The 26,998-nt window shown below is 39.6% G+C and overlaps 1 protein-coding gene and 1 long non-coding RNA gene across 2 annotated transcripts in view; one reads left to right on the forward strand and one right to left on the reverse strand.

Annotated features, from left to right (window-relative positions):
• The first annotated feature begins 8,998 nt into the window (after positions 1-8,998).
• On the forward strand, positions 8,999-12,588 carry uncx (UNC homeobox). The gene is made up of 3 exons (XM_058652550.1): positions 8,999-9,783; positions 10,240-10,415; positions 11,143-12,588. Exons 1-3 carry the CDS (start codon positions 9,525-9,527, stop codon positions 12,190-12,192), a joined length of 1,485 nt encoding a protein of 494 aa, XP_058508533.1. The 5' UTR covers positions 8,999-9,524; the 3' UTR covers positions 12,193-12,588.
• Positions 12,022-26,998, reverse strand: part of LOC131474852 (uncharacterized) — a 66,824-nt gene continuing 51,847 nt past the window's right edge. The window contains exons 4-7 of the long non-coding RNA XR_009242475.1: positions 26,111-26,217; positions 24,864-24,944; positions 23,675-23,786; positions 12,022-12,142 (exon numbers count right to left, since the gene is read on the reverse strand). This is a non-coding gene — a long non-coding RNA (uncharacterized LOC131474852). The remainder of the gene's footprint in view (positions 12,143-23,674; positions 23,787-24,863; positions 24,945-26,110; positions 26,218-26,998) is intronic.

The following is a 26,998-nucleotide window of genomic DNA, read 5'->3' on the forward strand; positions in this document are numbered from 1 at the left end:
ACAGATGCAGCAGTTGTTAAACCACTCCTGTGTGCTGTGATATAACACCACTGTTTTTCTAAATGGACTTTAGTGCGGGAGAGTGAGCCATTTACAAACTTCAGTTTCCAGCCAGAAAAGTCTGTCTATGTGTGAGAAAAAGTAGTAAACAAAACATATTATTCTGAAGATAACGTAGAGTTAAGCAGGTGTAGATTTTATTAAGTCACCAACATGTCACCCAGGCTGGTTCACGAATGCTTGTTGTATGATCAATATTTCAAACAACCACACTTCAACAAAACCTGAACTATCCCTTTAAACTACTTGCTTCAACACAATCAACACTTTTTACGGCACAGTGATATGTAAAATATATATAAAAAACATTTAAACAAGTCATAGTGAATTAGTTTTATTTGTATTTCCCGTAATAATTTTATATTACATTATAGAATCAGTGAATCATTTTTGGATCGACATGGTAAGTAACCTTTGATATAATTGAAGACTAAGTATGCTACATGTGGTCTAACCTATTATTACCCTGCATCCTATGTTGTATTTCTTTCTTATTTTTTACTATCACTTTTGCTGCTGCTGTGACATTGAGGACACTTTTTGCCTTTAATAAATACATTCTGGGAGATAATAATTCAGTGTACAGATATCCCTTCTTTCCTCAGAACTGTTTGTTGGACTGGCACCGGTTAGTGAGTCTTTAGAACAAAAATACAATGTTGTTACATGTATGCTACCCAATTTTATATACTTTATTCTATGTACAATGCTATTATATATACTTTGTGTACAGTTTCATCCTGGATATGAATGGTCAAGGCATGATTGTTACGTGATGCGCTCAGCATTATGTTATATTGCCGGTCAGTCATTGCATATTACAAGTTTTTATTTGTCGTTGTTCCATTTTCAGCTCTAATAAGCCCAAATTTGGGCTTTATAATCTACAAATGCTGTGACATTGACATCTTTTGTCCTTAGACCCTCAGTTCAGGTACAATTTCCCGCTAAAATCTAAATTTTAAACCAATTTAACAGGGGAAAAATGGGAGAAACCACAGTAAGATAACTGGGTGAGGTAAAGTATTTTTTTCTGTGGTGTAACACAGTAGATGTAGACGTGAATGATTGGGAACATGTACAGATAATATAATCTACATTTATATTTCATTTGTATGAACTTAACCTCCTCAGTCTATAGCTGTGGGGGAAATGAGGACATTTTTTGATTACTGCATTTAGGAATTTTACAAATACAGTGATTTATATCATTACTTGACCTTAATGTGCTCACTCAGCACCTGGACCGCTTCATGTCACCAGTGGGGAGTTGTGTGCGGTGACAGTGAGGCACGGCTTCAGTTTAGTTTGGCTGCTGAGTTAAGCGGCTTAATAATAAAAGCTCAGTTTGCATGTGAAGGTACCTGTGGGCTCCTGGTGGGTTTTTGGGGAGGTAATTTTCTCACTGAATGCTGCCATTATTCTTTTTTTTCATTATCATTTATTGGACAGCATGTACGTGTTGCACTGTGGGAGACACTGCGGCTACAATGTTAATGGGGACGCGCGAGGAGCAGGGAGATCATTTCAAAGTGACGAGAGTTCTTTATATTTTGGGTGAAATCAATTTGCATAAAAATGTCCTCCTCGAGCTACGATTATATACCAGGAGTTACCTTGAGATTTACATTTACATGAGTTTACATTCATTTCAGTCTTTTTAACTGGCCTTGGTAGAACTACACCGTGCATTTTTGCAGTGTTTAACACTAATTGGGATTATGACAAGACACAATCAGGATTTGTGTTAAATTAACATTTTGTTTGAGTTCAACACTACATTAGTTAAATATAAAGAGTTAAAGTGACTCTTTTAGTGCCACTTTGATACTTTAACACTGCTAGACTGATTTACTTTGAATAAATATCACATTAGAGCAATGCAACAGTGTATTTCTCAAATAACAATGACAGTTAAGAATACATTTGACTATTTTAGTGTTACTTAAACACCAGGTTGTCGCTTTCTGTGCATTTTGGGATTCACATTTCATTTGCTGATTACTCGGAAGTGACAAATGCAAATTTGTGGGTGCATTCACAAATGATTACTGATTGCTCCTCCTAGAATCTCATCCCCCGCACAGTATATCATATTTTCTATTCACTGTTATATCAATATAACTTTTACACCATCATATGATTTAAAATACATTAACTGCGTCATTACAACTTGTAATGCAAACATGCACTAGCCTCTATAACTAAGTTTACAAACTACTTACTCCATACTGTATTCATTATTTTTAATAGTTGAAGTTACCTCTTCAGACAATTTCACATTCATTTACTCTCCGAAAAATCATCTTCAATAAGATTTCATTGTTACATTATGCTAACAAAAATATTGTTAAGAGTTGATTTAGACTCAGTAGTCCTATCAGTTTAACCGTTGTTGCCGTGGAGACATTAGGTTTGACAGCAGCTCTGATTAAGCTGCCATCCGTAAAAAAGATTGTTACATGTTTCCTGTATTTTTAAATATTTATCCTCAACAGATTTGTTAATATTCAGCCATTATGAAAACTCAATTTTTTTTTATTACAAAGTGAGACAGAGCCACATTATTCCAAAGTCTCATTTGGACCCAAATTATTCAAATTCCAAGTCCAATCATCCAATCTTTTGACAATTTACAAGAGAGCAGATCTTAGATTACGCTCTTGAATTTAAAGTCAAAGTGTGATGAGGCCGTTTCAGACGACATGTGGGCTAAATCTCCGGTAAACTGATGGCTTAAAAATGGCAAATCTATTTCTTCCATAGTTTATTTCCAGAAGGTTAAAGAAGTGTCTTTGCAGCTTTAACCAGATGATGGCAACAGGAGCCTTGTAAACTGTAAAATCACTCTTTTTATGACAAAAACATGCATTTCAAACACGGAAGCCACCACAACAACAACCACATAAGATTCCGCACATCAGCAGTGAAGGTTCAGCAATAATCAACTGAAAAGTTTTAATAAACTTTTAATGAATAGATGGGATATTTATGAAGGATCATAACACTTTCCTCAGCATTGCCACTGCTCCTAAGGAGCAAAAATGATTCAGCGGGGATGGATGAAAGCACCTGATTTAAATGACACGACTGCAACATATTAGCCCTCGGAGGGGGTGAACATATAATGTAAAAAGTGCATCATCGAGAAACAACAGTTAGAGAGCATAAATTTCTCTGCTGCTGTTGCTGCTGCTCCACAACACCTGCCTCATAAGCTGCTAACACTGTGGGCAGATGGCACTGCTGTGAAAACACCTGGCCCTCCACACTGAGGCTTCTTCACTTCAACTGTTGTCAAAGAGGCAATTTCAAGTGATTATCTCCCGATAAACGGGTTCATTACAGAAAGATAAGAGAATTAAGGGGCTGACGTGACACTTTATTGGACGCGTGACACGTTTATTGAATTTTTCTGTCCTGGGTGTCTTGCCCAGCTTAAGATTCTCTTTTCTTCATGTTCTGCACTTCTAAAGTTATATTAAATTGAACCACGTTTCACACATAATATCAGTATTTTTTCCAAGTTGTCTTAACAAGCTGTTGCTGCTTCAGAAACCTTTATTGTGTGATATAGGAGTTCAGATCATAACACTCATGGATTTAAACATTATTAGACTCACTTTTCCATAATAACTCGACCAGACAAACCAAGGATCTTCCAATAAATAAAATAAAAATAATCTCAAAGTGAGTGTTGAAATATCATGGCATGGATCTTGTGGAATTAAAACTTGCATTCTGTGCTTGATTCTGCACAATATATTGATCACTACGTCAAGAAATGATGACACATGTTATTCACAGTTAGTATTTATGTTCTTTTTATATAGTATAATGTATTTTTTTTTACAATTCATAATGTGTATTGAGTGTTTATTATTGTAACTAGTATACTGTATATATTTCTGTGTGTGGTTTTCATATCACCCCCTGTTGAACCCCCACTGTTACATACTGTCCCTTCTTTTATTATTTTATGTTATTTTTTAGTGTATAAATAAACTATAAGATGATGGTTGAAGAGTGACTATGATTCTCATTAAATAACATAGAACAAGAATAAAGCTATTTGCAGGGGAAACGGACAGTCAAGTGGATTTAGGAGCCATGTCTTCCTCACCTGACCTGTTTTATTTGTCTTCTTTGTCTACTTACAATGCTGAGCAATTTTAATCCCCTTGAACTATAAAATTATAACCATATGTACATTTGCTTATGCCATGTTATGCACATCCTGCACAGGTGTTAATATTCCATATGTCTCTTGTCTTATTTGTGTGCCGTATATTCTTTTACATTTTATATCGTTTGTTTCATCTTAATCTGCAAAAAATTAGTCTTGGTCATTTTTAGCATCTTGTTACGTCCCTTTGTTATGCACCAAAAACACCAACTTGCAACTTGTTGTATATTTAAAACCGACTTGGCAATAAAAGATAGTTATTCTGATTTGGAGCCACTGGAAATAGAAACAAATAAATAAATAAATGAGTGAATAGAAAAACATGGACAACAAGCAGCCACTAGAGGGCAGAACAGGCCTTTTTATGGACAGAAAGAGCCTGAGATTGTAGTTTGATGAAGCTCTCATGTGCAGGGTCAAGAAGGTTTTGAGGATCTGTGGGTGTGCACTGCCATAAGTGTGTGTGGTCACAACAGTAGGAATGCAGAATGTGGCTAAATTGAGGTTTTTCTACAAAACATGACAATTGACTTGAGGAAAAAGGGGCCTCACAATCAGTCAGCTAACCAGTGATTTCAAAAATAAAGGTTGCATCATTTCTCTGTAAGAAAGATCCGTGACAGATGATGGAAAAACTCGTGTCTCAGTGTCTTAAAAGTCCACAATGGGAAGATTTGTGTCTGTTTTAGCTGCAGTGCTGGTGCTAGAGCATAAACATCTCTGGGGCTTTGGTGAAAACACTTTTTGGTACGGTAGCAGATGGCTGGGCCACAGAGTACACACTCACTCGCTCTCTCCCTCTAACTGTCTTTCCACCAGGAAACACCGAGGGACTTGGTCGGTCTATCCTGCCATCACTTCCAATTTGGCTACAACCAAAACCTGCAACTCTTAGCATTTCCACGATCACCACGAATAGCTCCTTCTTAGGCCCCGTTTCAACTCCATGCCTTGTTTGACTCGTCTCCAAAAGTTTAAATGTATTCCTTATTATACTGTATGTTCCATTACGCACGAGTTTAATTACTGTGTAAGGGCATTTATTCCCCCGTAAACCTCTTGATGCTGTTGCAGGGAGCTGTCCATGGTGCTTAAAAATCAAACAAACCCCATAATTCCTTATGCACAGACGCTATAAGAGACTCCCACAGTGACAGGCACACTCTCTATATACAGTACATGCACCTTTTCACATGCAAACCCATTTGGGATTATAACACATAGCTTAAAATTTGGAGAGGCTACCCTTTTTTTTCTATATATATACACACGTTTTTTTTTTTCTTCCTGTAGAGTTGAATTATTAGATTGAAGTTGAATAATAAGCGAACCCTTCATCTGCGGAACTGTAATTAACGAGGAGGGCAAAATGCAGGAGGTGGCGAAGGCAAAAAAAAAAAGAAAAAATGCAAATTATTCTCTGCACAAAGGCTCCTCACAAATTGGCGTCACCATTTCTCAAATTATATCATTACTATATTTTGAAAATGTTAATCTGTTGAGCGGATTTCCCGCGGGAGTTGAGTAAATTAGTTCTATTTCCGAGACTGCCTCTCTGCAAAGGCACGGCAGCGACAAGCACCTCTGATTTGCTGATTACAATTAGACTCCCCAGTTTGGGCTCCTTCAAGCATTGATAATTTTCGGCATATTAAGCACGTTTTAGCAAAGGTGATAAGTCAGTTTTAATTGAAATGAAATTATTATTCTAATGGAAGTTTGGTTATTATTATTAGGAGGCACCAGTCATTCTAGATTCATTTTTAATATATAAATGCTGGGGAGTTTAAAAAAAGAAAAGAAAAGGAAAAAGATTTTGAAGGGCATTAGGGTGTCAGGATTGAATGAGGTAATTTGAAGGGAATTACTTTCCCTTCTATCAGAAATGAACTGAATTAAAAGTCCAAATCAATCGCTTTCACTTCTCCATTCTACTTTGACAGCGGCACAATTACAGATAATTAGATGGGAGGAAACTTTTAATTGTGGGATTAGAGGCAGGGAGAATTTGTTGGATCAGAGGAAAGAATTTCGAGGCAGAGTTCCTTGCTTATAAAATCGAATCAAAGGATTTGCGAGCTTAAAATGGCAACCATGCTTCTTCTTTTTCTCTCCCTCCACCCCACCACACCCTCTCCCTCCTCCCCCTACTGTTTAATTGGAACTGCATCTAGTTCATCCAAATCATCCAAAACAATTAATTTAGATTTAATTCTATAATTATCATCAAATCGAATAATGTGCAACCTAATTTAGATAGTTAAAAATTAACGTGCGTGAAGTTAATTGAGTAATTAAACTCCTAAACTGCCGCCTATTAATTTGCCTGCCTAATTAAAAATGAATTTGATTCTGTGCTGCTAAACTAGGTATCAGTGTTGGATGGGCATGTTGATAACAAAGCCACTTTTTTTTCTCCCCTTCTCCTTTTTTTGGGTGTGTGAGGGGGGGATTGTGGGTTGTTATCATTTGAACACCTGTATATTAAGTTGGCACTCATCCTGTATGGATTTCAGTTATCTGCTTATATCTGCAGTCAGGTGAGTGAGCAGCAGCGAAATCCTCTTATTGGAGACTCGGCCAAGAAAGTTGTCATTAGAGAGACTTAAAGGAGATAAAGTGCAAGTTGATTTGGCTGCGAAATGGAACTTGAAAAGTCAAAGACAAAAACGTCCGCGACTCTTAAATCAAGAGTGGAAATAAGTGAATGAGTGGGTCGTGGGGAGTCTTGTGTCCACCCCCCCCCCTCCTCCCCCCATGTGCTCCATCAGTGCCACTGCTGTTTCTCTTCACCTCATTCATCACCGTGGTCACTTAGTGGACTTAACAGCCTATATAGCGACCAACTTAAGGGAGTGATTAGAGCAACACACGGAGGCAGCAACAGAGGGGGGAAATGGGGGGGGGGAACAATAATGGGACAAGTGGCTCTATATATATATGTGTTGATGAGATAAACACTGTATGATGCTCTCCAGGATTTAGTGTGTGTGTGTGTTTTAATGCATTTAAGTGTGTTTCTAGTGCTAAAAGCAGGTGAGAGGTGATGACACAACCTGACTGAGTGACAGAAAAAGTAGCACAACACTGATACGCAGCTGTTTTATAGCAATATCTAACACTATTTATTCTACAAGTATACAAGCCTGTGTGTGGAAAGTTAATCAATTGGTCTATAACATATAGGCTACTCCTATTGATTCAACCCAACGATACATACATACATAAATGCAATAACGAGTGTTTGTCCAGCTGGAGGAAAACACACAAATACTGTATATAAATTGTGTGTGTGTGCATATGTGTGTGTGTAAGCTTATATAAAGTATATACATATACGACACAATGCTGGCCTTGTTCGCCTTTATCAGGTTAATTAAAGCAAGAATGAATCAATGTCACGCGGCAGAAATAAGGATTTAAAATATTTAAATGCAATGTCTCTGGAGACTGTTTTTTTTATATATATATATATATATATATATATATATATATATATATATATATATATATATGTGTGCATTATTATTGAGTCTGACAAAGAAGGCATTTATCAAATTTTAGATGTTCAAAAAAGGAGGTGAACAGGGAGGGATTACTCACACGATCGTGTCCATGTGCGCAAGAATTAAAGTTTAAAATACAGAGAGAGGGAAAAGGTTGGCGGGGTGGAGTGAGGTGGAGTGGGGGGGGGGGGGGGTTCAAAGACAAGCAGAGTGCTGCTCAAAAAAAAAGAGGGGAAGATGGATAAACAGGCGAGATCATTTCTGAGGAGTTCATTAAAATGTAGGGCTACACGCGGCGGAAGGTGCGGGGGGTGAGGGGGGTGCTGGTGGTGGAGTGTGTGCGCGCGTGTGTGTGTGTGTGTGTGGGGGGGTGTTATTTGGGCTTGGGGTCAAGTGACGAGCGGATTATATACTTCCTCATAATAATATTAATTAAACAATTTGCATGCTAATAGGGTAACAATTATCGCAGCTTCTGTTGAGAGATTCAGGTTATTACAACATGCCAATCCGGGTGCCAAGGGTCAGGGAATGAGTGGGGTGCGAAATTTCAACTCTGATTAACATTATGACAGCGCCAGACTTGGGATAAATAAAGTGGAATTAATTATTTGCAGACCTAATGAGCAGATATATAGGATTTAGGCTAGGTCACATATTGAGCTGGAGGAGCTCCTTGTGACAGGAAGAATCCCTGCAAATGTATATTTCCTTTCTTTAATTTTATTCTCTTGTGTTGTCCTTGTTCCGGTCTCTTCGGCTGCACAGGCTTCTCCTTTTATTTGCCCATATATTTTGTTCATATAACACAACGTTGCTCGTAATTGAAGCTTTCGCCTTGTAACAGTAAAATATTATAGTTTCACTCTCTCGCTTTTGTGCCTTCAGCAGTATCTCAGCTTCCCCCTTGGAAAGAAAATACCACCACCCATATATTTCACCACGTCTCACCTCACTGTGTGTTTTACGCCCTGCGTGTGTGCACGTGGACAAATAAAAACAATAGTAATAATAAAGTAATGTGTTTAAATCATGATGTATAAGTAAAACATGAGTCTCCAGAGGGGATGGAAAAACAGCGTTTTAATTTGAAAATATATAGAAATAAAGATATTTAACCTTTTTGTACAATTGTGGATCTAAACAACTTGTTGTTGCCTTAGATGAAAAAAATGTGTCAAATTCGGTGTATGTGCCAATAAAAGTCATATCTTTCATCAGCCAAGTCCCTATAAATGTGCACAATACACACCAATATAACACAAAAGAGAATGTATGCCCTATAATGAAAATAAATAGTACGATATTCTTTGATTAAGTGTATAATTTTATGGTTTAATACAGTCTTTAAAAAGTGCCGGAGCCTCTGGCCTAACCTATCCGCTTGTAGCCCTTCCCTTCCCGGTGACTGACTGAGCCCTTCCTCCCGGTGGTGGGTCCCCCGTGTAGTTGCCATGTAGTTCTTATCAAAGCCCTCCTGTCTTGTTGTGACAGCTCTGATATTGTTTATTGAGGTGGATGTCAGCTTTAATTAGCAATCGATACGGGGAGCGTCTGCAGAGCGCGCCTCTGACGTCAGCGCCGATTACCGCTTCTCATTGGGCCTCATATTCCCAGAGCCACGGGCTAATTATTGGGAGGTTCATGTGGATAAAGTACAGCTCATCCCCTCCCTTCACATCATGTCCCCCGCTCGCTGGCCACACTCGCTGCATGCTTTTTAAATTCCCGTCGCCGGCGGAATCCAGACGTCGTTTCCTCTCGCCTGCGGGATGATGGACAGCAGGATACTGGATCCACCGCACACCCAGTTCGGAGGCTCGCTCGGCGGGATGGTGGGCTTCCCGTACCACCTGAGCCACCATCACGTTTACGAATTAGCCGGGCATCAACTTCAATCTTCGTCCGCCGTTCCCTTCTCGATAGACGGATTACTAAATGGCTCCTGCACGGCGTCAGTGGGCAATTCCAATCCGCTCTTGTCGTCGGGCTGCGGGATGAATGGAGATAACCACCCGTACAAACTGACAGGTAAGCCACGCTATAAATATATATATGTATATGTATACTACAGACTATAGCGTCACTTGACTATATATATCTCAAGGTTCTGGGGGCTGCTTGTGGGCGCACAAAGACGCAAACGGGAAGACACAAAGACGGAGACGCTGGTGTTTTCTGTGTGTGAAGCTGCACACAAGCACAAGCGAGCAGAGGACAAATCCTGAAGAGGCACAAGAGCAGACAGCTAAAAAAAAAATACTAAAGCAACGACATGCTTCCACAAGATTATTTCATCTCAATTCTGTAGAATTTACGATACAAACAGGCTTTTGACAGATGCTTCAGGGTTCAAATATTTCCGAAAAAGATCCCTTTACGCACGAAATCCACTCTGTTCCAGTGCTATTGAAATGTAGTTATTTAAAACACACACAACATGAGAGAATCCTCCTTTGTTTACATGTGTTCTCATCCTGCTGTCAGACTCGGTGGATCCAGACAAAGATAGTCCAGGCTGCAAGAGGCGAAGAACTCGCACTAATTTCACTGGTTGGCAGCTGGAGGAATTAGAAAAGGCTTTTAATGAGAGTCACTATCCGGACGTGTTCATGAGGGAAGCACTGGCTCTGCGGCTGGACCTCATAGAATCAAGAGTTCAGGTAAATATCCATGTGTATTTTTGTTGTTGTTACTGTTGTGATGGTTTTTAGTTTGCATGTTTTCATTTCCTTAGTATTTATGACAATGTCTCAGTAGCCTATTTATATTTAAAAAAATAATAATAATAAATCTTAAAGCAGCACGGGTCAGTTGTCTGCCATAATGTGTAATTTAAAGGACTCACTGCATGTGTGTGTGTGTGTGTGTATGGTGTGTGTATGGTGTGTGTGTGTGTGTTGTCTGACCTTTCCAGGCTTATGTTGGTCCAATAAATCAATTTTAATTGCACCTTTATTTGGAAAAAAATGAGCTTTTAATGTGTGATATTCTTTTTTTACGTTTAATCATTTTCTAACAAGAAAACCATTTATTTTTTTCATTTCTCACTGTTATTCACTGTTATTCACATTAATGGAATAATTCCATTGAGGGTTTTACAACCATACTTTAATACTAAAAAAATAAAATTCTATATTGTAAGAATATTTGAAAAATACAGCTTCAATTTTAAAATTTATAGACGAATTGCAATTATTTCATTGGAAATTGTGAGATTTGTCAAACCTGACATCAATACATTTTTTATTTTTGACAGTGTTTTGTTTGTTTGTTTTATGCCTGTATGCAAAGCAAAACAGAAAGAGCAAAAACAAACCTCAATATTTGTTTAATTACCATATTATTGTCACTGTAATTGACAATAAATGTGCATCAATCTCTCTGCAGGTCTGGTTCCAGAACCGCAGAGCCAAATGGAGGAAAAAGGAGAACACAAAGAAAGGTCCGGGTCGACCTGCACACAACGCGCACCCCACCACCTGCAGCGGGGAGCCCATGGCCCCGGAGGAGATCGCCCGGCGAGAGCTGGAGCGGCTGGAGAAGAAGAAGCGCAAGCAGGAGCGGCGGCTGCTCAAGTCCCAGAACAAGCTCTTGTCTGGGGATTTATTTCACACCCCGGGCTCGGACAGCGACAGCGGGGTGTCGCATGTCACCGACAGTGACCACACCACAGGCCCGCCTTTTGACTCCGTGCCGGACAGCCAGACGCCGTCGAGCTGCGACCACCACACACCTCACTCTCTCCAGACCCAGAACCAAAGACACTTGGACGGGGAGGCTGGCGGATCCGAGCTGGACTCGCCCGATGCCAGTCACCGGACAAGCCTGATGTGCTCCAGTAACAGTGAGAGTAACAGCAACAGAGGCTCGGGTCTGCAGAAACTCAACCCTTTTAGCGTCGAAAGCCTCCTGTCTGATTCCAGACCGAGACGCACCCCCGCGGCCTTACCCTCCTCACGGCCTTTGATAGGGAAAGGACACTTTCTGCTCTATCCCATCACACAGCCGCTTGGATTCATTGTTCCACAAACTGCTCTGAAATCAACCACATCAACGGCTACAAACTGTGGCAGCGACTCATCGGTGGAGAGGAGCCTGCAGCCCAGCAGCGGCGGCCGCTGCAGCAGCATCAGCATCAGCAGCAGCAGCAGCAGCAGCAGCAGCGTCTCTGCGGGATGTAGGAGCAGCTCGCCGGACTCCGCTGCGCGCAAGGCGCAGGCGGGCTCCGAGGAACGCGCGAGTTCCCCGTCCTCTTCCAGCAGGGGCAAAGACACTCACACCTCGACCACTTTCACCCACGAACACTGCAGCCCACAAGTCACTAATCAGCCTGTCGACGTTGACTGTAAAAAAGAGCATTTAGAGAGCCAGGAGTGTGACAGCAGTCCTGCAGACACAAAGACAGACTCCAGCAAAGAAGATGTCGACATGGAATAAAAACTCTGGGGGTAAAAGAAAAGAAGGAAAGACAGAATAATAATAATAATAATAATAATCAGAAACATTGATATAACCTCTAAAATGACACCTTCCATTAGGCCAAAGCTTCACCATGCAGAATCTACATGTTTGCATTTAAAATTTCACTCTGCTGAAATTCTCTTTCTCTTTTTGCGAGTGTATGTGTGCGTGTGCGTGTGTGCGTGTGTGTGAGGAGTCTCTAGATATCCTTTAATGTGTGTGTCAACAACAACAACAACAGCAGCAACAGCAGAAAAAAATAATCATAACAAGACCATGAGACCAACAAAAATCCTCAAGAGCTGTAAAAAAGGGTATTACACTATTTATATATGTAAGGTTTTTCTTAAATAAATCTATTGTATACAAGCACCTCAAACCGTGTGAGACCTTAAATAGCTGCGGCTACAGTACAGTTCAGTACAGTACTTTCTCTTCTTTTTTTTTTTTTCGCCAAAAAAAGAAATCTCATGTTGTACTTTGTATATTGCCTTAACAAATTTATTCATCTATAAGCCCCCAACTGAAATGAGGTTACGAGCCCGGGGCGAAAAAAAGGACCCGCTCAACTCCTGCAGAGTTTTGATATGAAAGTAATTATTTTCCCGGTGGCTACTGCAAAGGGAGGAGGGGGGGGATTCAGTTTATTTTAGCTCAAAGGGGGGGTTATAATACATTACCGATTTCTAGTGATATGAAATCACATAAACTTCCAAGAATAATAGAATTAGCATGAAAAGGCCTGGGTGTCAAATTGAAATAGGAAAATAATAGCCCCGGCAGCTGGGAGTGTGTGTTTGTGCATATTGGATAGGAGATGGAGGATTCGTGGGGAGGCATTTTCATGAGGGTTTTTTCCTCCTTCTTCTCCTTCTACCCCCTCCCTCCCTCCATCCTCCTCCTCCTCCTCTCCACTTTGTCAGGTTCCCTTGTAGCGCGGCTATATTAAGATAGATGTTCGATGATATCCCTCATTGTTCTGTCGCTTTACATTGATGTTTCTGTGTTATCAGCCTATTGATCATGCGTCGGCTGTAATAGGACGGGCTGAGGCAAACGTGCCTATTTACAATAGCAGAACACATTTGTTCTAATAGGGGCTGGTGGTCCCCGGGGAAGCCGTGCAGGATCTGGGACATCTGCTCCCCGCTTTCTTTCTTTCTTCCTTTATTTCTCTCCCTCTCTCCCTCTTTCTCTCCCTCCCCTGTCCTTTTTATTTCGTGTGTTTAATAACAGCAGCGTTGACCACACAATCAGGACATGTCAACACCTTCCCCCCAAAAATATAGATTTTAAGACAAAAACAAAAGCAAGAAAACAAAATCAAACAACACAATTTGTATATGTAAAGCTGCTAAAACCCTTAAACCCTTTATATACACAGATAGTCCTCGTCGGGATTCTTGATTTGCAAATAAATTGAAAATAATCAGAGGGGTGAGCTTTACGTGTGAGCCGGCGCAAATGAATTTCTGGGCAAGTGTCCCGTTTCAAAAAATATTTACATACATTTCCAAACCCATGCAGCTGTTTGCACTGGGAAGCAATGTCTTATTAGGCTGCAGGAGGAGGAGGAGGGTGGAGGACATGGACATGCATGAAGATTACAGGGCTGCATGCATGAGGTTAGAGGGGTCTGCATGGTTTCCTCACACACACCAGACAGACGCCCTGTTAATGCTTGCTGGTTCTTCCAATTTCTTTATTTTCCTTGTGGTCACAAGTGAGTTTGCAGTGGGGAATTGAACACATGACTTCTAGGTTTTTTTTTTTAAATATAAAATATTGTTGAATTTTAGATTATACATGTAGTCATGTCAAGTCTCAAAAAGGAGGTAAAATGAACAGGTCAGCAAAAAAAAACTACAAATTGCTTAATTGTCATTGTTAATTCATATAAAAAAAAAAAAAACTAGAGGAAATACGTGGTATATATTCTAAAACTACGAGGCCAGAGTGAAATAACCTTTAATATTGCACGGAGTGTATGTTTCCATTGCACTCTCGAGGCTATTTGGGACGTGTGCCCAGTTCATCCATAATTCATTAGCGCACAGTGAATGGGAGTATCGCTGGCTGCACATTGGTGGCCTTAAGGTGAAATTAGCGATTTGCTTAAGTAGTTAAGCTTTCCTTGCCTGAGAGCCGCACGCTGCATGATTCAAGACAAACTATCAATCGATATGCCCAGGCAGCCTCCAGATAATGTGTCGTCCATGAATCATACTTTATGAATTCAATTTATACCCGCAGAAATTTTCAATTTGAACGCCGGATCATTATGGGAGAGTGTAAATTGTTTTTGCTCTATTATGCATCGGACGCCATCATTTTTCTTTCTAATTACGGAGGTGTCAGGTCGAGCTGTCATGCAGACGCTGATTTTCAATTTAACTGATCATCATGCATTCATTTTCCCATTTGATAAATCTGCTCCATCTCCAAGCGTCTCCATGCCCGGAATGCGTAAAGAGAAGGCACAGATTGGCAAAGTAATAGGGGCCTGTATGCGGCAATAAGTGCAGATCAGCCAGCTAATTTAGCACCTCCTGGTATTTTCCATTTCCATTTCTCATTTCCAACTCTCAAAGGAGGAGAAGCAGCCCAAAGGCAGAGAGCTGCGAGGCTTTCCACTATCGGAGAAAGACAGAGGAAAAAGGGAAGAGAGAAAAAAAAAATCTACCAAAAAGCGCTTGTTTTCAACGACACATTCCCCCCCAAATTAGGATATCAAGCTTAATTAAGGCTAATGGAGTTTTCTCAGTATGTGTTAGTTTTATTTAATAGAAACAAATTTGTGCAATTAATTATGGCCACGATATTGATAGGGTCTCATTTGGAGCACGCGAGCTGCTGCAGCCTAAATCAAGCATCTTCACGAAATGTAAGCCGCTCATTTTCCAAGCTACAAATGACTAACCAAATGTTTATTTTACACGTTTTGTTTTCCACTTCACATCCAAGCAAACCAACTCACACCAAGTCATTTTCGTTCCCAGTTAAATGAAAGATTTTGATTTCAAAGATTTGAATGATGTGCTATTAAGTTTCCCCTCTATTACATGGAGGTTTTTTTTAAATGATACAATCCCATATAAGAATGACAAAGAAGGATTTATTTGCAAGATTCATCCTCAAAAAAGGACCTGTGTGTGTGTGTGTGTGCACACACAAACATGGTGCTTTGTGCTGCTGCTGTGTGAGATCTTAGAGGCTCTGAAGGCTCAGTTTGGATGAAAGAAAGAGAAAACGTGTCCCCCTTTAAAAAAAAAGGAAAAAAAGGAAAATGGCACTTGACATTTGGCATCTCCCGCAGCAACTCTGCCATGCCTTTTTTGGGATTATTTTACATCTCATGCTCATTAATGCGCGTGTGGATTTAATCATTCTTATCTTTCCTGTGCATACCTGGGCTAAGCACAAAATTACCATCTGCATTGATTTCTGGACGATTCTTCAAATAATTTTTTTAATTATCTCAGAATATTTTGTGAAAAAAAAACAACCCACACCCTCTAATCAAATAACTCTTCAGTGTTTGCACCTGCAGGTTTCTAAATAACTTGAATTAAAACTACTTCAATTCAGGATCATCTAAAGATTCATTAAAATAAGATTAATTGACTCTATTAATACGTTTGTCTTTAGATTGTGATATCACATTTCAGCTTTATTGATTTTCTGCATAGCTATATTTAAAGAGGTGGATGACACTAGGTTCATAATATCACACCATAAAACATCACAATTCTAATAATGTTTTTATGTTCTTTCCCCCCTGCCCTGAATAAACAAACTATTAAACTATGATAAGACACGACGACACAAGTGATCACACTCAGACTGGAGTAAGTGCAACATAAAAGACCATCGATATAAATGTCGGCTTATAGTGATTGTTTTACATTATCTTTACTCCCAAAAAGGTCTTAAAAACTAAGCAAATATCACTTTGTAAAAGTAAATGAGTTCCTTTTATATCACAGCACAACAGCTGATGTGATCGCTACAGAAAAATCTATTTATATCTGGCAAAATTAGAATTGTGTATATTATGCTAAAAATTGCAAGGTATTGTTCTACAAACAAAACATAAATTAAAGTTAAAGTTTGTGAGTCGCAGAATGAATAATCATACTATTATAAATCAGAGGAATGAGTGCATATCAGTGCAATGGGACATATCATTACATGTCTGCCCCCCCGCCCCCCGCCCCCCTGTCCTGGAATAGCTGCAGGGAAGGATTACAACATTAGACTGTTCTCCACAATAAGAAGAGAGCACTTGCATCCTTGTACGATGATGCCACAGATTAGCACAGAGGCTTATTCAAAAGTGGTCACACCTGTTGCAGTCTTGTCTGCTCTCGTCCCCCAAAGTGACCCACGATTACAGGACGGCTTAAGAGGGACGGATGTGTAGGAAATGAGTTTTGTAGGATAATCTCAAAAGCAAATCTACAAGCACTCTTTTTTTTAAAAAAAACATCTCAAAATGAATGTAAAAGGTGTAAATTCAGAGGTAACCGATTGTTTGGAGGAACAAAGAGCATCTCACACGAGTACAATCATCTCAGATTGTCATTTTATTTGACAATTCCTCCACCTGAGGCTCACACAGACCAATTTGTGACTCACTATCTGGATAACAGACCAATGAAAGAGAACTTGGGATGGAACCTATTTGTGGTGAGTTAACATGTCCTTGGGAAGCATACAGTAGCTCCTGTGAAGCTGGCGCAGCTTGTAAAGTGACTGTACATCAGTTTTGATTTAAAAAGTTCTCCTCCATTCAGAAAAATGCAGCAGAACAAGGGGCAAAGCCACTACACTGTACCTCACACACTATTTCAAGGCTGCTAACTTTTACCTGGGAGACCGAGCATAATAATAATAATAACAATAATAATAATCATTAGCGCGTTGCGTGTTATTGCTCACTTCCAAAGTGGAACGTAAACGGGCTGAACAACAGCTTCTCTGGGCCTTTTAAAGGATGTCTGCGAGGTCAATCATATGCTGCAGCCGAGTAAAACTGGTGGAACAAAGGGACAGGGTGGTACACAGTACAAAGAAACATTTTCCTGCTGTACATCATATCTACATATGAACCAATTATCACCTTCTCTAGTGATTCTATAAAAATACAGTCAAAGCAATTTGAAATAAGGTCCTTGCTCTCTCTGTGGCTCCAATTTATGTGTGTGTAGGTTAATTAGCAGACTCGCTGCCCGTGTGTAGACTTTGCTTCCGATGGTCTTTTCAGCGTGTAATCATGATACAACATCTGTATGTGGTATACATGTGTGTGTATGTATATATGTATATATATACATATATATATATATATATATATATATATATATATATATATATATATATACATACATACATATATAAACCTATATATAGGTAAAGGTAGTGAACACCTTCTTTAGGTTTAAGAAAAAAATAAGAAGTTCAGGAACCTTAAAATAAAGGTTGATTTAAGCTGCAATCAGTGAAATGCAGAGAAACTTTCCCTGGTCTCTACTGTAGATCCAATCCAGAGCCAGAACATGAGGTTAGGCGGTTTGTTCAAAAAACAAATGCATATTCAGGACAATTTTCAAGTAATTTGGACAAGATTATGAACACCAGGACCACAACATTACTAAAGAACAGTGATTAGAAATTGTGAAGTGTCGTGAACGACGATTGGTCGAGGTAATACTTGAGGTATTGCCAGTCCCCCAAAAACAAGACATGGCAAGAATCCGTGACACTGTGATTGATAATCTGACATGTGGTGACCATCGCAAAGGCAGGAATATCGTGTCTCGGCATTAAGGCACGACCCATGGTTAGATCCTAGGCCTGCCAGATTACGAGGCACCAAAAACTGCGTCAGATATAGACAGAGTTACAGAGTCAGTTGGGATTGACTTTAGATCAACAAGAATGTGAAATTAAATAATTACCAGTATCTATGATCGGCCAGCTGAGGCACTAGCTTATAGGGGGTGTCAAACTCATTTTAAGATCAGGGGCCACACGCAGCACAATTTGATCTCTAGTGGGCCGGACCAGACAAATAATAACGAGCACTCAAAATGTTTCCCCCTTTATTTTACATTTAATGAAGTATCTTTTTACAAAACATATTATGAACAACCCGATCTTTTAAAAATAAGTCAAATTTCAAGTCAAATTTCTAGATTCTCTCAACTGCTGTCTCAATATATACTGTCAACTCAGGAATTGGTCAAGGTTTGTTTTTGAAATCCATCCAGGGGCAAGTTAAGCAGCATGGCTTTATTCTGCACCATCATGTTTCAACCGTCTAAAACCCTCCTTTCTCACTTTGCCATCCACAAAACTACCAAACACCAGCACAATTCTGTTCCTGTAAATGGACAGAGAGACAGAGAGAGAGAGAGAGAGAGCGAGAGAGAGTTTTCTATGACATTTATCTGTCCAAGCATCAACTAGTCACTACTCGCAGCAGTGAGCAAATTAGTGCAGCCAGGTAACCTTAATGTTAGAGGTCCCAGTATAGGATTTTATAGTTCAATAAGCCTATAATTTCTTTGATATTTCCTTGCTGGATCTATGTGAATCACCACCGGGCTGCATGTAGCTCATAAAAGGAAGACCCTGGAGGAGGTACATCCTCAGCTGCTGCCTGAAAGCTTTGGAAAAATGAATCTTTTGTTCAATAACCGCATCCCCAAAGGCCCGCAGACACAACCATCCGAGGCAAGACTGATCCAACGGAGAGGAGAAGTGGACACAGCTTCAGACCAGAGTCCCATGTTGACTTCTCCAAACAAAATACAGGTAGTAAGTTGAGCGGGCGTGCACAGACTCTCAGTGACCATCACAGCGACTGAGGCTGAGAGAAAACTGCAAAAACTGAATGTCTGTAGGGTTTCCATCGGGTTTTTCTTAGTCACTCCATCTTTAGTTAGGCTACTGTTGTAAAAACCCCACATTTGTTGCATTCAAAAAATAGTGTGCCCTAACTAGGGCTGCAACTAATGATTTTCTTAATCAATTATTCTGTGGGTTGTTTTTTTCAATGAATCAAGGTGTTTGTTCTGTAAAAGGTTAGGAAATGATGTTCTCAAATATCTCGTTTTGTCCGCAAACCTTAATTATTTAGTCATAGTGATTTGTTAGAATTAGGAGCAGTGGGCTGCCACACTGAGTAGCGCCCGGGGAGCATTGGGGGTTGGGTATCTTGCTCAGGGGTACCCCAGCCCTTTTTGGCCGGGTGGGGATTTTAACCAGCGACCCTCTGGTTACAAGTCAAGTTCCCTTTCCACTTGGCCACGGGCTGAATATTTTCTATTAAAAGTTTAGTGAGTGAGAATCAGTGACACCTATTGGTAAGACTGCAGAGTTCCCTAACTATGGGACATATACGGGACATTCTATCCGCAGGTACATTAACAAAAAAAAAAGTCGCCCCTAGTGGTAGTAAAAATAACAGTCAACAACAATCTGGTACCTTGTGTCGTCCAATGAGGTTTCCACCGGCAGTTTGCTTAGTGGTCAAAACATTATTCTTTGAGTTCAACATGGGTTTGACTCACAAGTTAGACTTTTACACACAATACCATGCAACACGGTAATTTTTAAAATGTCATTTTCTGTAACTTATTGCCTCGCCCAGTCTTTTATTTTAGCCCCGACCCTAACCTCACTAACGCTACGTGCGTATTTGAGTTGATAATTCAGGGGTTGACCAAAATGATCCATAGTTGCTTCTGCTCCCATCCATTCCCGCACATGAGCCAGAGAGTTACAGTACAGTACCCTTGGCATCCTTGTTTTGTCAGCTTCTGCATCAAAATGTGAAACACAATCTGGCTGCTTTACCCATTAGAGCTGTTGTAGAAACATGGCAGTGCAAGGCGGCAGCCACACTTGACCCTTAACGCAACATATCAAGAAGGCTATGGCTCAGCCAATGTCACCAATTAAATTATTTCTGAAGATGTCCCATCTGTTGGACACCAGCAGGCTCGGGTTGTAAAATCAAATCAAAGTTTAGTCAGCTGTTAACCGGGCAGACAACTTGAGGTTGAATGGAACGCTCCGCCTGCCATTGGAGTGAAGGATGTCACTGTGGCGGGTGAGTTTGCTTAGCTGTGTAGCATACAGACAATGGTTATTATGGATTTCAAGACACTTGGAAAGATCTCGACGGCGTTGAATGGATTCGGACGCGCCTCCACTGAGGAAATGGAACAAGGGAAAAAGTGATTGTTGTAGCAGCCGGGTATGTAGAAGCCAACACGCGGCGCACGGCACAAGCATGGGATGATAACAACATGGCCATCAGAAAACAATTTCAGGATGAAGATTCATTCTTTACCACAGAAAGAGGAGCTTGATGAAAGTGTGGAACCGTTGGTTCACTTCCAGAACAAGGTAGTTAAGATAGCGGAGCTTGATTTAACATTACAAAGAGAAACAACAGTTTCTTTCACCAACAATATACTGGGCCGTGTGCGACGTTGTTGTTGCTGCTGTAGCTGCTAAAGAAAGACACCGTAACCAGAGCAAATGTGAAGATATTCATCACATTCTCTGGTCCTTTGCAGCAATTCAAAGGAACTCTTTTGTTGGTTGTAGTGATATGGACTGACGGCAACAACAAATCAAACTTTTTACTCTGTTGTGGACTAAAAAAGTAAAACACAAATTTCTCTTTTGAGGAAATAGTCGTACTGAATGAATACAAAGTGGTTTATGGAATAAAAAGGTGAAAATTCCCTTTTGTGACGTTGTCTTCACTCTCCTGGCAATCGGAGCCTGAGCGAGCCGAGAGCAGATAATTCCACAGAGAGTTTGCGTCTTCCTGTCTCTAATGAAATACATTAACGGTCATTAGACAGATGATTATAGGTGTCATCTTGAGGACTTTAGAATTGCAGGCAGCGTCAGGCTGTGTACATGTTGACTCAACTAGTCACTAGTGTGTACATGTTGACTTCTCGGCCAAGTATATTCAAAAAGAATTCCTTCAACTTAAAAGCGACACATTGTCTTTGAGATCAATTTACAACGGGTTGAATATGGAATTTCTGGTTTCAGGTCTGTGCCACAAGACAACATTCTACTTTACAGCATACGTGAAAAAACACAGTTGTGTATAAAAAGAGAGATTTCTAATGTCTCCATGATTACTTTGAAAAATAGAGATGTTGTAATTCATGTTGTAGACATTTGGTGAACACTTAACATGTAATTTATAATATACACACATACAGTAGAATACTATTTATGGGTTATTTTTTTGGAAATCAATTAAAACCAAACAAACCAATTCTTTATTTTAATATTTTCATGACCGATGACGAATTAACATCACACTATGATCCTGCAATTAACACCTTCTCCTTTGTCTTTATTAAACATTGCAACTTTCGTCGTTGGATCTCTGATCTTTTTTTAATTAACACCTCAAACAAAAAAGCCAATAAACACCACGTTTTTTGAACATACAGAATAAACAACAAACTGTAAATATACTATCTCGGTAAGTATGACTTTTTTTTTTCCATTGTTCCAAAATCTTACAAGATGTCTTAATTCTTTGGTCAACATAAATGAATACTGACATTTTAATTGGAACTTAAGTGTTATTCCCGTCAAGGTCAAGGGTTTGGCCCAGTTAACCGTGTAGGTGCACACGCACAAAGAAACAACACCGAATCTCATTCACTGTGGAATTCTGTTACTCCAAAGCTTAATGTACATGGAAACATGTATCTGTAGTTATTTGCACGAGCCAGAAGTCAAAAAAGGAGACCTCGCCTTATCCAAATTATTATAATTTTTTCTGCGATTATAGCACGAGTTCGCCTTTCACAGTACGGCTCGGAATATTTTGTTTATGCACACGTGCACGGGTATTTGTGAACGAGGATATAAACGGCATTTACTGAAGTGCACCTTAACCGAAAATATCATCCATTATGTGGAATACTATGCATGTAAATGTTGTCATGGAGGGGGAGGGGGAGCGGGAGGAGGAGGAGGAGGAGGGGGGAGGTGCGGCTTCCTGCCCGTCGGTGATTTATATGAAAAAGTCAAGCATTTTCCCCCCTCCTTGACTTCCCAGGGAATCTGTGCCACAGAGGTTAATGAAGTGTGAAGTGTGAAAACTTCCTGAGATGGGATGCGTTAAACAGTGCTCTCACATGTTTAAAAGCAACATTGTCCAAATTTATTTGTGTGTGTCAGTTCTGTTTCGGAGTCTTAAATCTGGCAAACGTGGCCCCCGCGGGCCATCTGCTACCACCGTCGGGGCTAATGCCATCTCGCGTGTTCCACCCGGTCCACATGAAGGGATGTAATAACGCGATCCAACTATGGATTCAAATTGAATTCATGGGATTTGCCGACGCTCGGTTCACCATTTGGAATTTATGATGTTAAATAAATTGAGAAATCTCACAGGAGAATGGATTTTTAGCACTATTTTGCAATTTGGCACGTGGACAGTATCAGGTACACAGCAGTGCGATTAATAAACATGGTGAACACATTATGAAATTGAGCATTTTTAAAAGGGAAATGAGGCAAACTATTAATATATGTAAAATAATACACTGACAATTTGCATCTATAGCCAAGATTATTGATGTCAAACTATGGATTGAAAGAAATTGTAGTGAAAACCCCAGAAAACAAGTTCATTCAAAGTAACATTAGCCAACTTGCATACTGTAGTTTACCAACTGAATCAATTTTTTAATGGTTAACCATTTTCTTTTTTTATTTTAACTTTTGCAACATTTTGAATTGATACTAATTACACGTTTAACCCTTTAACATCGAGCGTATCGCAGACGACACGTTGCACTCTGCATTACCGTAATAACACGACGGTTTGTGCTATGGTGTTATAATTCCAGTTTCTGAAAGCTGAGAAGTTGTACGTCAAAGTCAATGTGTGGTTATTGTGGTAATTTCACTTGCTGTGTTGCAGGAAGCCGGTGAATCAGCGTCTTTGTCGGCAGAGACGAGAGGAGTCGGAAAAAAGCTTGTACGTATAGTTTCCATTTTTTTGGCCTGTTTTTTCACCTTTACACAAAAACTCATCAAATGCTATTTTAAATATTCATTATGCTATTCAAATTTCAATTATAACACCCAGAATGGGGTGTTCATGTTCACATGTTTTTACTGAATAATAAATTGTTAACTGTACATAACTGCCAGATATTGAAAGTTATTCTGGGAAAAATGGGCAAAAGCACTTAGTTACAGGACATTTTCTGCTCTTAAAATAAGCAAAAAAGCCTTGGCGGACATTTTGAGGCGTAGATGTTAAAGGGTTAAACTAACAATTTGTCTGTGGAATCAATACAAATCTTCATTATATCATTTAAAACACAACCTTATCCATTTGAAACACACACAAATGCATCAGTCTTTTTTTAAAAATCTTAAATTCACTCACTCGCTCATCTTCCATCACTTTATCCTCCACATGAGGCTGGTGGGGGTCGCTGGTGCCAATCCTAGCTGACATAGGGCGAAAGGCGGGGTCACATCCTGGACAGTTCGCCAGTCTATCACAGGGACACATGAGACAAACAACCATTCACTGTCAGGCTCTCATGTAAGGTCCAATTTGGAGTGTCCAATTTACAAATCTGCATGTTTTTGGACTGTGGGAGGAAACTGGAAAATCCACACATCATAAAAATGCAAGAAATTATCTTTAACATGGTCTTTTAACACACTAGTCACAGTTTTAGAGCCCTTTAGCCTCTTATTCAAAGTCATATCCTTTTTTTTCCCACAACATCCATAACCCAGATTAACATCAGTGTCTGTATTTGCCACATAAGGTGAATTCCGACGTGCAGCTGACAAAACTGGCGCGTCCCCAATGATATTAATTAAGACGTGAACTATAGCAATCACAACGTATTGATAAAAATCTCTCTCATGATATATTCCAACCTAAAAGTTTGACCTCTATAATGGATACAGTGTCTGCCTAAGGGAAGCCTCACTAATAGACATTTTTGGTTGCAATTAAAAATGGTTCCCATGAAAGGCCTGACATGTCCTCCAAGGCAAGAGTCTCAGACTCGGGCTCCTTCCTTTTTGCCGTCATTAAAGTGGTATTGCAAATGTTCTTAGCACATCCAGGCCAAGACCTCAGATCTCACTATTACATGCACATTATTTAATCCCTGGGCTCTGTGGTAGTACTGACATGTACAATTTCTGTCATTAACGTGCCCCGTATGAGCTCAAGAGATGGACCAGACCTCAAGTGGATCTCGAGGTCCAGTTTTTCATTTAATGGCTCAGGGGACGTCGGGTTCAACTAGGCCTGAAATGTTACTATAAAAGTGCTCTGTCGAAGGAGCATGTTATGGCTCTGTAGCCGTCCCAATCGATCACATTAGGGCTAAGGAAGTGGCGAGATGTGACGGGCCAGAAACATTTCAATACTGACAGTGTGCCTGAGAGCTTCAGGCACACTTGTGGAAATAAAGAAAAAAAGAAAAAAAAGAAAAGAAGAAGCCTCGGATCAGTCCTGTAAATGGGTGTGATTAGTCATAAAGGAGCTTATTGTGCAGAGGCTGGAAGCAAATTAGAGGTGATAGTGGGACGGAATCGATGCTGTTTACCTCTTGGAGGTGTGAGCATATCCATCAGCCATCACCGAGGATCCCTGCTTCCCACCACGTTATTGACAGCCTGGAGAGGACCTGAGGAAGGGACATTTTAAGACATAACATTCATTTCTCTGCCATCGACGGGCAGACCGGGCTTTCAGAATGATTAAGAAAGGGGAGGAAAATAATTAAAAACACCAGCACCTACAGTAGATGCTTAACCTGCATGTGTATGGACAGTCTCGGAACAATTATCATCCTGACAGTAAACAGTCTTTTCTACATGAAGAAATTCCCCACTTTGGATAAATAAAAGTGGAAAATTCTAAATGAAAATCTAAGTGACACTAACTTTGCTACTTAACACAGATAATAAAGTGTTAAACTAGCGATTGTTGTCACAACTTTTGTAGATTTGCAGTAACTACCGATGATAATGATACACATTAATGAGCAAATGCAGATGTTTATAGAATAACTAAGTCATGGTAATACTTTCATCACTGCACATCCTAACATTGTACAAATATAAAGAGATGAACTGTTAAAGCTTGTTATATACAACAAAGATGGCAAAATTATGGATATTATCACGTACAATAGTGTGTAAAAGCTTCTTTTATACAGTACATTGACATTAATTCACCACTGTGGTGTCTATTTTGATCCATGGTGATTGCTAAAATGTAATGTTAAAATAAGGGTTAGGGTTAATAATTAAAATAATTTCCCCTTAATCAACACATCACAAGACAAAACACAGTGCAGATCAGTAAACGAAATAGATGATAAACAACATCATAAATGCATGACATAGCCTGATACAGCCATGATAAAAAATACAAAATCTTAACTAAAAGTGAACTTAAAGTGTCTTTAAAATTACCTTTACTTTAGACTTAAAATTTAAACTAAATAAAGCTGGTTTTAAAAATTCATAGCTTGGTAGCTCCCAGCAAAAGCCTGGTCTGAAAATGTATCTGTTTTATCCATGCTTATGCCAGATTACCAGATTGTGATCGAACACAGAATATATAAAATCTAAGTGTTCCAGTGTTTCACCTCCTGTTGATCCCTTAAAGGGTTTCACACAATAGCTACTAAATTGTTGTTCTGTGCCACAAACGTTTCGACGGTGGTCTCGTCACCGGTGGCTGGAGAATACGGCAAACAAGTCAATCACAAGCAAAGTCACACACCGGGAGAGAAACAACATTAAGGAAATAATAGTATAACTTCCAGCAAAGAGGTGAGCTGACCTAGTTCTGGCAGTGGACTCACAAGCCACAGAGCGTCTCCCGAGGACTGGATTCTCCTCCAGAGGAAGGTGACTTTGTCCTTGATGGAAGGCGATTGGTGGCCTCTCCTGCACAATGAGAGTTTTCCTTTAAAAACACACACACAAGTGTACTGTGTGACACCAAGCCCAAGCAGTGTGGTCTGGTGACATTTTTTTTGTTTTTTTTCAAAATTAGCAGTGAAATTAACTTGGACTATGACAATTAAGTTCAGACTTAAGCCCAGATTCCAGTTTAAAAGGATTCCAAAAGCACAACAAAGTTCAAAATTCTATGGATTATTTGTAAAAAAACAAAACTTTCACATGATTGTTTGCTTCACCCAAACATCGAGGAATGAGAAAAGGTAGAGTACGAAGGATGTAGCAACATCTGCAGCTGAATATCTCTCATCTCACCTTTCCCTTCCAAGAATATATAAAATACAAAGTGCTCATTCTGTGGTAATGAAAACAACAACTCATATTCAGGTACATGCAAACAACCACACAAATACGTGTAATTATGTGCCACATGGTAATAATTTCACCTAAATCTTAAACAATGGCCACATATTTGCTCACATGTGCTGTGTTTTTCCAACATAATTTACAAAATAAACATCTTCAATTGAAGAGGAGCTCAAAATATGTTGACTTTACAAACAATTTGGGAAGTAGTCTGTAGAAAATTGAGTTATTTTAGTGAACCAGTGAAATCCACCACCTAGTGGTTGACATTATCACAGTTTTCTTGTTTTCTTCGCAGCCACGTAGTTTGTATTTTCTGTATTACTAGTTTTGCTAGTAAAGCTCACACATTTAGTTAATATTTAGTTTTGTCAAAGTTTTTTCTTGTATCAAACGATTT

Source organism: Solea solea, chromosome 16, assembly GCF_958295425.1.
Source record: "Solea solea chromosome 16, fSolSol10.1, whole genome shotgun sequence".
NCBI classification, from domain to species: Eukaryota; Metazoa; Chordata; class Actinopteri; order Pleuronectiformes; family Soleidae; genus Solea; species Solea solea.

Coding starts and splice junctions, on each gene's coding strand:
- uncx (XM_058652550.1), top strand. CDS start 9,525: ATGATGGACAGCAGGATACTGGATCCACCGCACACCCAGTTCGGAGGC. Junction 9,784..10,239: donor CCACCCGTACAAACTGACAG/GTAAGCCACGCT, acceptor TCCTGCTGTCAG/ACTCGGTGGATCCAGACAAA. Junction 10,416..11,142: donor TCATAGAATCAAGAGTTCAG/GTAAATATCCAT, acceptor ATCTCTCTGCAG/GTCTGGTTCCAGAACCGCAG.